The sequence below is a fragment of the Hylobates moloch genome, unplaced genomic scaffold (assembly GCF_009828535.3).
Source record: "Hylobates moloch isolate HMO894 unplaced genomic scaffold, HMol_V3 SCAFFOLD_5, whole genome shotgun sequence".
Lineage (NCBI taxonomy): Eukaryota > Metazoa > Chordata > Mammalia > Primates > Hylobatidae > Hylobates > Hylobates moloch.
The window spans coordinates 75,703,794-75,715,722 of NW_026652280.1; the positions used below are offsets into that span (position 1 = coordinate 75,703,794).

The 11,929-nt window shown below is 39.1% G+C and overlaps 1 protein-coding gene across 1 annotated transcript in view; it reads right to left on the reverse strand.

Moving 5' to 3' along the window:
* The window catches only part of LOC116467853 (putative fatty acid desaturase 2-like protein FADS2B), a 35,763-nt gene extending 29,385 nt beyond the window's left edge, over positions 1–6,378 (reverse strand). Inside the window, exon 1 of the mRNA XM_032151500.1 lies at positions 6,058–6,378. Coding sequence (XP_032007391.1) covers positions 6,058–6,378 — 321 coding nt within the window. The remainder of the gene's footprint in view (positions 1–6,057) is intronic.
* Positions 6,379–11,929: the final 5,551 nt, after the last annotated feature.

The following is an 11,929-nucleotide window of genomic DNA, read 5'->3' on the forward strand; positions in this document are numbered from 1 at the left end:
CTATACTATACTATACTATACTATACTATACTATACTATACTATACTTATACTATAATGAATCTGTGTGCTCACCCCTTTTTTTAGTGGTTTGTGAGTTTTTTAAAGACTGGGACCATGTACTATTATTGGTTAATGTATACCTAATGTCGATCACTGTGCCTAAAGTACAGCATGTGATCAATAGACACCTGACAAATAAGGGAAAGGGTGAATGAATGAATGGATATAGCATTTCTATAACAAGATATTAGGATAATCAAAGTGTGGCACTCAAAGTATACAGGTATTAAGCGCTGCTGTATCTTCCTATCCACGGCATCTCTATTTTTTTACCTTTTTGTGACTTCAGCATCTCACATTTTTGTCTGTTAGCCTTTTGGCTTCCTTCTCAATCATCATCTTTACTATTTAAATTATTCATAAATTTATACCATAGCTCATCTCATAATTGATTATTTCCAAAATAGTAACAGCATGGAGAAGATGTGATTACTGCTTTGCTTTCACAAATACCTTGGATAAACTGCTAAATTTTTTGCTGTTATTTGGTGGGAGATGGAGTCATGCGCTTTCCTGTAAAAGCTAGTGGAAGAGAAAAGTATATAAAGTCAGAGGGCGTGACACAAAATTCTGTTTTTACAACTTAAATGCTGTATACAGGCTGTGACCTGTACAAAGGCACTTGGCCAAGATGGCAAGTGTGGCCTGACTTCCAGTGGACACTCCATTTGCCGAACCTTGTGCCTATAGGGCTGCAATCACCCAAAAAGTGTGCCTTTCCTAATTCACACTAAGGCATAGTATGGGGTAGCAGAGGAGTAGGCTGTTTCATACACAGAAATTACTTAATTTCTCCTAAATGTAGATAATACTACCTAATCTTCTCTATGAGCTCATTAATTCCTTCATTCATTTATTCAGTCATTCTAAAACCTATGGAGGACCCAGCCTAGAGGTTAAGAGCTTAGATTTTGGAGTCAGACATCAATAAGTGGCCATGATTATATATGATTATTGCTTAGTTCATTTGAGGTGGGTTGAAATTTCCCAAAAGAAATTTACTAAGGAACAAACATAAATTTAGAAACCATCCATGGAGAGTGTTGTATATGTAGTTATAAAACAAGATAACTAGAATATAGACCTTGATGTACTCACTGCAAAAAAAAAAAAAAAGCTCACGAGACTGTTCTATATCCAGCCACAGATGAAGACTCCTGCTTCCACACCTTTGGGTAATTCCTCTTCTGCTTCCTTCTCAGATTTCACCTGCCCTAAGGCAATGGCTAGAACAAGTCTCTACAAATTTCAGATGGACAGTGAGTTCTGAACAGGCCAATTTGTGCGGAGAAAGCATCTTTGCCCTTGTCCTGGGAGACAGCTGCTTTGGAGTGGGAATGATCACAGAAAGTCACCAGATTCCTCTTCACCCATAAGGATAAGCAGAGGGTTATCTTCCCAGTGCAACTCATTCTATTGTTTGAACACTTTTGTTTCTTGAAAACTCTTCCTTATATTGAGACTTTTTTCTATAATGCTTTCAGCTGAGCTCCAGCCCAAAGGAACTCAACTCTCCCCTCCCCTTCCTCTTCCTTTCAAACCTGGGCTTCCTTGTGATAGATATCAGCACTTAGTTGCCCAAGCCAGATATCTATAAGTCAGCTTAGACTCCGCAATCCTGCTAGTTTATCAAGTCACTCATCAAATATTAGAAATTATGTCTTCTAAAACTCCTTCCCACCCATCTCCTCTTCTCCATTCCTGTAGCCAACATCTTGCTTAGGCCTTCAACATGTTCCCTGGACTCCACCCTGGTCCTCCTTCATTTAGGGAGGCTCTTCTGGATTTCATCCTTCACTTAACTGCCAGACTCACCTTCCAGAAAGGCAGTGTCTCCTCGTGGCCCATTTTCATCTCTTAGCACTTGAACTTCTTTCTCTCTCCTCTCCTCCATCTATTTTACAACTAGAACTATCATTTCCATGAGAATCAGATAATTTTAAAAGTTTTGATGATGCAGGAAAGATGTAATTATCACTGATTATTGCTTTTCTTTTACCAACAGCTTAGAAATGCCAGGTGATTGTGTTGTGAGGATGAAGGTGGGAGGGATGCTGTGCTAGGGACACATTCTCATGTATAGTAGGAAGAGAGGCAGCAATGCAGTAAGGATAAAATGCAAACTCCTTAGCTCAGCACACAAGATCCTTTCTCTCCCTCTCCTTTCTCTTTTCTCTTCCTCTATCTCTTCTCTCTCTTCATCTTCTATCTGTCTTCTCCTTTTCTCATAGCCAGTGAATTCCTCTGTCATAACCACTAACATTAGTTAGCATGTAGTTTCAGCCAATATTGTGCTAAGTAAAGGAAGTGTCCAGGCTGGGATGCCCATTCTTGTGGGGTGCTTATTCATGCCATGAATCATATTTGTACTCCATTTCTGTATACACCCTCCCTTTCCCCTGCCCCAGCCTTGCCTCTGCTGGCTCTGCTCATCTGAAACCATTCAGAATGCCCTCTTTTGGTGCTACACACAACTCTTCCTTCTTCCACATACCAGTCCTCCAAATAGTTGAAACGGATCCTGCCATATTTCCTATAAGCTTTGTCATTCTTTCTCATCATATTGGACTCTGACTCTCATGAGAAAGAACTTCAGTTTCTTAGTCTCTCTACCAGAGCGTTGTGTCCAGAAATAAGGAGTGTGCTAAACAGCACACAAGATAATAAAACTGCTTTCTTTGTTCTGATTATGCTGCCTCTCTGAACGCATCATAAGATTGCAATTATGTTTTTCGTGGAGCTCAGAACATACTGTTGTTTTATACAAAATTTGTGGCCAGCTATTTATTCATATATATTTACTATCATCAAAGTGTTTTGTAGGCCAGGTGCAGTGGTTCATACCTGTAATCTCAGCACTTTGGGAGGCCGAGGCAGGAGGATGGTTTGAGGCCAGGTATTAGGAAACCAGCCTGGGCAACATAGTGATACCCTATCTCTACAAAAAATTCTAAAAATCTGGCTGTGATGGCATACACCTGTGGTCTCAGCTATTTGGAAGGCTGAGGCTGAAGGATTGCTTGAGCCCAAGAGTTGGAGGCTGTAGTGGGCTATGATCATGCCACTGCACTCCACCCTAGGCAGCACAGAGAGACCCTTCTCTAAGAAGAAAAATATGTTTTATAATCCTCATTTTAATGACTGCAAAATAGCTTATTGTATTATAATTATAATCTATAGAATCAATCCTCCTTGTTGTACTTGCAGGTTGTTTCTGGATTTTCCTGGGAGAGCTCTTACAGATAAAAAGACTGTGGCCATAACTCTAGTTATTAGCATAGTGACATTAGTTTTAAACCATTATTAGTTTGAAAATACCAGATAACTCATATGTTCAATAACAGGAACTTATATACCAATTTTGTTTTATAGATTTATTTTTCTTAGTAAAGTTCCTTGGAGAAAATGGAAACCCATCTCAGAAGAGTGAAGAAATAATAAAATACAAGAGCTGCTATTTTTTGAGTATCTAATCTGTACCAAGCACCACAGTGAGCACTTCATTTGATCTCTGCTGATTTTTACGGCAATGCTAAGGTGAAGGTATTATCCTCATTTTCTAGATAAGGGAGCTGAGGCTCCAAGAGCCTCAGGACATTCCTAGTAAATGTGGAGCCCAAATGCAAAGCAGACCTGTTTCATTCCCATAAGGCTGGAACCCTAGCAAGAGTTTTGGAAAAACTGACTGCATGAGTGAATGAATAATGACCCTGTGGGATAGATTACGTAGACACCACCATTCACCTTTTATGAGGATGATGGAGACCTAGAGAAGAGTTACTATGTATATAAGAAAAGAGTGCTTTCTCTGGGCAGGTGCAGCCATGGGCCTGGGGATGGCACACAGTGAGAGTACTTTGGCTCACACTTGCCACTCAGAGGCTAGACCTGCAAACATCTCTTAAGCTGTAGGGTAAGCATTTGATCTCAGGCCTTCTGACTTTATGATCTTCCCTCCTTCATTGGAAAGCATAATGCTTCATTATATAGCCCTCTGTTCCCAATCAGATGACACCAAATATAAACAGGATTTCTAAGCTAGTGGTGAACAAACAAGAAATAATAATTATATTTCTGAGGATAAAGATGCTGGTGATAAGACTGATAATAGCTATGATTGAATGAACTTTTACTAAGTATCTGGCACTAATGACAAACACTTTACATGCATTGGTTCTATTTGCCATAAATCACTCAGATGGGTAATGTCAGCCTCATTTTGCAGATGAGGAAGCTGAGGCTCAGAACATCCCAATAACATTCCTAGGTTCACATAACATATTCCAAAGCTCAGGCTCCCTGTACTCTGAGTCATGGAGTACTGTGGATTGTTCTGGCACTCTCCGTTTCTTCTTAAGCCATTTTCTCTAGGAGAATCTTTTCTCTGGACATTTTTTATCTATTTTCCTAAGGTCTAAGGTACGTTACTGACCAACTTATGATTTTCTTCCTTGACATAGGTAAATCCTAAGGCGGCATGGGTATTTTCCCAAAAGATTCTGATGGTTTCTATTATATTAGTCAATTCCTCCTTGTTAGCTATAATTGGACACAAACTCAGGGTCTTTTCCTGACTTCTAGGAGATAAAAATCATTAGCAAATCAAAACTTTATCGTCTATCTGGGCTGCCTCAAACTGAGTGAGGCTATCAGTTATTTTTAAGGTGGTTGAAGGTTCATGTCTTTGCGAACACATCCTCTGAGCTAATTCTGTGACTTGTGTTAGCAAAGCCTCTGTATTTTCTGTGAGTTGTGGAAATGAGAGGGTGGGATAGATAGGCATCTGTAGTATGCTTTACATTTTCTTCTTGTTTTTTTTGTCTTCTGTTGTTCTTACACAAATGCTCTTCTTCTTGCTTCATCTACCCTCTGCTCTCTGATTTCTGGGCACTGTGTACAAGCTCATGCTTATTTTCCAAGGGAAGTTTGAACTTTGTTTAAAAAGTATATCTGAGAGAAGTGGTGGGCTGTAGCAGGGCATACTCAGAAAGGTATTCATCTGATTGTAGAAACAAGATAGGAAGATGGTAGAAGAACAAGAACCTAGACAGAGAAGAGGGATGAGAAATTGGGGGGAAAATATGAACTGAGGAAAACAGATGCAGATGGCATCAAAAGATGAAATCTTGCAGGTAATTGTGAATTTTGTTATTATTAGTACAGCACCATGTATAGACTGGTACTTAGCAAAATAATGTTTTCAATCCGATCTTTAAAACCAGTTAAAGAAGTTGTATGCTAAACTGTAAAACCAACAGGAGCCACGTACTTTTTAAAAGCCTGAATTTAAATTTCTATTCTGTCATATATTAATTTCTGATCTTGAGTTAGTTGTTTAGTTCCTCTAATTCTGTTTCTTTGTCTGTACAATGTGGGAAATAAAAGTCCCAATTTGAGAGAAAACTGACTTCTTTATGGAATATTTTAAAAGAGATTCCTTAAGGCATTTAAGATTTTGAGACACCTTTTTAGCAAATATTAAGTAGAAATTTTATTTCGTTTTTTACAATCCTGATATTTAGTGCTTTAGGATCAAACCGACCTGATTTCAAAATTTGGCACCATTACTTGCTTGCTATGTGACATGTTATTTACATCTTTGAATGTCAACTTTGTAAGAGTCTTATAAATTTCTATTTAGGTTCAGATGTTCTTTTTTTTTCCAGATTTTACTCTCACATTTGTCATTTTCTTCTTATAAGACAGTGACTCAGCTTCAAAACGAAGCAAAACAAAAGAATAAAATAAAACTCAGAATATGCAAACATAGTATTCACTGGCAGCATCTGAACTCATCCCAAACCAGGTGCAGCACATAGCTAGACTTTGAGGCTTAATTTACTACTAAAATTTTGCTAGAGAGGAGTCCTGAAAAATTGGTTTGGGAGGAGATGAGTGATTGTGGAATGCTTTTGGGAGGAGAGCCAAGATCTCAGCCACCCAGCATCTGGGGGAAAGACAGAGAGCGTTGTGGGGAAAGCTTGGAGTTTCTTACCGTGGCATCTTCCCCAGCACAGTGGTTGAGGACCCGGCGCCCACCTGGATGCCTGTCGGCCCAGCTGGAGACATTGTAAACCTTGCGACTGATGACCAGCCACTGGTCGGTCTTCTGATTATGCTTCTGGATCTCCTGCCAGGTATACATGTTGAAGCTTTTCCTGGGCACGCTGCATTTCCCATTTGCCTCCTGCTTTGCATCGACCTCAGCTTCCCCATTTGCTATGGGTTTTCCTTTTGGCTGATGCTTCTCACCCGGGTATGACTGATTCCTTCCTACAATGCTCCCATTGTCCCCACACTTTTCTTCAAATTTCATTGTCATTGAATCCCTAGGATTTCTGGGTTAATGCTTGAAATTTCTAATCCTCACCTCTGATTGAACCATAAAATGACTGCCTTTCTCCCTTTTCATTCCATTGCAGTATGATACCTACACCGAAAACTTCTGACCTAGCTGTCTTTTCACAAACCTGATAGTGAGCACCTTCCCACCTTCTCACTTCTTTGCCTGTCCTGAATCTTTTCTGCCTTGATGAAGGCTAGGCCACCTTCCTTCCTTCTTTCTCTCTTCACCTCTCCTCTCTCTGCTGCCTAGGCTCTTGGAAGCATCCTCCATCATCATTAAATGCTCCTTAGTAAAGACCCTAGGCCAATCACACTCTGGCCTCATGTTGTGGCCCTCCCTGAGAGAGGAGGGACTAAGCTGTGGTCCTGGTGATTCTCCTGCACAACCTCAAGGCGTGTTGGGTTCATTAGATCTCGGACTTGCCTGTGATCAGAGACTTTTAGATGTGCTAATCCAACATATGAGCAAAAGCTTTCAAAATCTCCAGGATGACACAACTTGGACTTGGGAAATGTTCTTTGGACAGCTGTTATTTATCCCGAGGGCCTTTCAATTCTTTTAAACTGTTTTAAAAGAAAGGTTTGGATTACGATAAGTTAAATAAGCCAGAAACAGAAAGGAAAACATCACATGTTCTCCCTTATTTGTGGGATCTAAAAACCAAAACAACTGAACTCACGGACATAGACTGTAGAAGGCTGGTTACCAGAGGGTGGGAAGGGTAGTGGGGGTTTGGGGGAGTGAGGTGGGATGGTAAATAGGTACAAAAATATAGAAACAATGATTAAGACCTACTATTTGATAGCACAACAGGGTGACTATAGTCAATAATAACTTAATTGTAGATTTTAAAATAACTTAAAGGGGATAGCTAGATTGTTTGTAACTCAAAGGATAAATGCTTGCGAGGATGGATACCCCATTCTCCGTAATGTGCTTATTTCGTATTGCATGCCTGTATGAAAACATCTCATGTACCCCATAAATATAGACACCTACTATGTACCCAAAAACGTTACGAATAAAAAAAAAAATAAAGAAAGGTTTGGGTTTCATTTTACCAAAAAAGCACATGAACATAAACTGGTTTTCTCTCTTGTGATTTCCCTTTGAAAGCTGTTTAAATCTGTTAGCACACGTAAAGGTCATCACAACTGATGTTTGCAGGACCACATGATGGTTTACAAAGACGTTGTCACATGTTTGATCTGATTTAAGCCTCAGTTCAATCTTTTGAGGGAGGTGCTATTAGTGCCCCATTTTCCAGCTGAGAAAACATGTGCGGAAAATCTCTCAGGTAACATTCCAGAATCACCTTGTGAGTGAGAAGTGAACTGGTGCATTGATCTAGATTTTCTGATTCCAGATCTCCAGCTCTTTCACTCTGCTTCCCATACCTCGATGTAGACATATGTAATAATAACTCTGTGGCTTATAAACAAAGTGGAAGAAATAATTTCAGGGTAGTAGTGGGGGGAAGGGTCTTAATTTTAAGGAAAGAGGCTACATAAAATAGAAAAGATATATTCTCACATTTGGGAATCTGTACTAAGGTAATTATCAGTCTTTCAGTTCAAGATTAATGTAGAAGGAGATTTATTTCAATATTATTTATAATTGTTAAAATCAGAAATGATCTAAATATTTAGCAATAAAGACTGTTACTATATAATAAAGTGTGTATATACTCAATATTACATAGATATTAAAATAAAGTATAAAGTATGTATGTACTGAATATTATATAGATACTAAACAGGAAATTTTTAATGGCATGGACTCCTGCTTGCCATATAAAAAAGAAAAAATTAGTCAATAAATTGTATTTACTAGATGGTATATAATTGGAAGGAAATATGCCAAAAATATTGGCATTATTTCTCTGCATTAAAACATTGTTCAATATTATTTTCTTTATTTTTTGTGATGCTTTCTAAGTTTTCTACAAATTAGTATGTTACTTTTATAATGTAAAAGGCAGTTTCTTTAATAAAAATAGGGAATCAAAGAAAGAAACTGATTTTGAAGCTTGGATCATATTTTGGCTTCCTCATTATTAGCTGTGGAAGGTCAGGCAAATTATTTATTTAGGCTTTAGTTTCCCATCTGCAAAGGGGAAGAATGAGCACAAATTTCAGCATTACATTAAATTCACTTAGGTGCAGTGGTATTAACAGAAATCCCCTGTACTGCCTGTGATTTCTGAATGGGAATTTTATAAATCCAACATATGCACACCGAGTATTTGTAGGTCCTAGGCATAAATTCAAGGCAGCTCCAGAGTTCCGGTATAAGTGAGGTTTTAGGGCAAGAATCTGGTTGGAAGTTTGGTGAGGGCAGGTCAGCGGCTTGTCCAGAGGAGTTGCCTGGCACTTTAAGTAAATTTAAGAGAATGTCGTTTTGCTGTATCGTGATGATACGGTTTGAATGTTTGTCCCCTCCAAGATTCATGTTGAAATTTAATTGCCATAGTAACAGTATTTAGAGGTGGGACTTTTAAGAGGTGATTAGGCTATGAGGGCTCCATCTCATGGGTGGGATTGGTGTCTTTATAAAGAGGCAAGTTCAGTCCCCTCAAGCCCTCTCTGTCATCCTATTGCCTTTTGCCCTGTAATGACATGGTAAGAAGGCTCTCACCAGATGCTGGCACTTTGATATTGGATTTTTCAGCCTCCAGAACTGCGAGCCAATAAATTTCTGTTCATTGTAAATTACCTAGTCTCAGGTATTTGCGCGCAAAGTGTTTGGAAGACTCAGAAAGTATTGGTAATGAGAGCTTTCCTAGCAAAAGCCCTCTGTATGCTTGGCAACTTTAAAATGTTCCTTTTCAGATTGGATGCAGTCAGAATATGGGGATATGTTAGCTATGTTCAATTTTTTTCCCAAAGTCAAAAACAAATGTCCTAGCATCACAGAGAACCGACCCCTTCTCAATAACCACTCCCCACCCCCTTCCCCTGGCTCCCTCATAATATTTTAATGCTTTCTAGTGGAAAATTTGGTAAATTCCTTGCCTCAGATGTAATGCTGAAGATTACAACGATTATAAAAAGTGTTTAAACCAAAGTTCTTTTAAGGATAAGATTCTGAGATGTGAATCCCACCCTGAGCTATTTGAAAAGTAGGCATCTTTTGCTGGTTGAAGGTGAATGATTCATTCATTCATTTATGAATCCATCCACCAAACCCATATGGAGTGGCTTCCATGGGTCAGCATTGTGCCTCCAGGACTTTTCACCATATTTAAAACAATTGGGCCATTTTCACATCATCTCTCAACAGGGCAGCAGAATAGGGATTACTGTGACTCAAATATGTGTATTTAATTACTTAAGATACTCAAGGCAGTATCCCTTGGCCAAAGGAGTTCGACCTTCAAAATCCCAGTGCCCCTATTTCTCAGCCTGAAACTGGTCAGAGGTATTATATAAGTTTTTCCTGCTGCCAAGAGCCATCTTGTCTTCATGTAATTTATTGAAGTTTTCACAAGAACTTATTATTTTCTGATGGCTACACTAGATAATCTGGAGATGTGAGATTAACAAAACTTTCTTTTCTCTGTATGAGGAGCTGCTGAAATGAAACACAACAAATAAAGAAAACACACTGCCCAACTCCCTCCATTCCTAAGCACGTGGTTTCTTTGTACAGAGCTAGATTTCCAGGATTCAAAATCCAGGATCGCTGCTTCTAGTGCTGTGAACTGGGACAAATGCCTTAACCTTCCTGTGCCTCAGTTTCACATTTCTAAAATAGAGAGGAAGCTAATAATACTAACGCCTAATAGACTTTCCATTGTAGAGATTAAATATGTTAATTCATGTATCGTGCTTAAGATAATACCTAGATGTCCTAGAAGTAAATGTTAGCTACTGATATCATTTATTTATCTCTGAGTCAGCATATTACTCAACCTCAGCAATGTTCAGTGAGCACGTGCAATCGCCAGGCACTGAAGTCTGAACTAAATAATTCAGTGTTCCTAAAGGAAATGGGAATACAGTCAGTCAATGGGCAGGAAAAAGAGACAAACATGTATTAGTTCAATAAAAGAAGCGGGAGAAAAAATATCAAAGCATTCATCACAGACTGAAGAAGCACCCTCATCTTTCCTTCTCCCACGGACAAGGGCTTGATTTTTGGAATCACAGCTGTCCCACTTTGAATCTCTCTTCTTCAGGCTCCTTCACTCCTTTTAAATTAGTAAATGACCATTCTTCAGCTCTGCAATGTCATAAACCAACCAAAAGATCAAGTTTATGGACAGTTCTATAGTAACACCCTCAAAATCAAAGCATTGCTCTTTATGGTAAAAAAAAAATGGAAATCAATAAAAAGAACTCTACAACAGGCTTGGATGTCAGCCTGTGTCACTTTGAGGTTCTGAGGATTCAGACTCTGTAACCAACAGAGAAAGAAGATCTTTTTTGAAGATATCAAAGAGAGAAAAAAGTGCCAGTGTTAGCATAAAAATTGTTCATGTCTCTTTTTTGCTGCTTCTTTCTAAAAAGCTGTGCATCTTTATATGAGGCACTTACCCTTCGGAACTTCAGTTTCTTTCCCTGTTCAATTAGATATGATACCTATTCTGCTTATCATTTTTTTATTATAATTATACTGTAAGTTTTAGGGTACATGGGCACAACGTGCAGGTTTGTTACATATGTATACATGTGCCATGTTGGTGTGATGCACCCATTAACTCATCATTTAGCATTAGGTATATCTCCTAATGCTATCCCTCTCCCCTCCCCCCACCCCACAACAGTCCCCAGTGTGTGATGTTCCCCTTCCTGTGTCCATGTGCTCCCATTGTTCAATTCCCACCTACGAGTGAGAACATGCGGTGTTTGGCTTCCTGTCCCTGCAATAGTTTGCTGAGAATGATGGTTTCCAGCTTCATCCATGTCCCCACAAAGGACATGAACTCGTCATTTTTTATGGCTGCATACTATTCCATGGTGCATATGTGCCGCACCTTCTCAATCCAGTCTATCATTGTTGGACATTTGGGTTGGTTCCAAGTCTTTGCCATTGTGAACAGTGCCACAATAAACATACATGTGCATGTGTCTCTATAGCAGCATGATTCATAATCCTTTGGGTATATAACCAGTAATGGGATGGCTGGGTCAAATGGTATCTCCAGTTCTAGATCCCTGAGGAATCGCCACTCCGACTTCCACAATGTTTGAACTAGTTTACAGTCCCACCAACAGTGTAAAAGTGTTCCTATTTCTCCACATCCTCTCCAGCACCTGTTGTTTCCTGACTTTTGAATGATGGCCATTCTAACTGGTGTGAGATGGTATCTTGTTGTAGTTTTGATTTGCATTTCTCTGATGGCCAGTGAAGCTGAGCATTTTTTCATGTGTCTGTTGGATGCATAAATGGCTTCTCTTGAGAAGTGTCTGTTCATATCCTTCGCCCACTTTTTGATGGGGTTGTTTTTGTCTTGTAAATTTGTTTGAGTTCTTTGTAGATTCTGGATATTAGCCCTTTGTCAGATGAGTAGATTGCA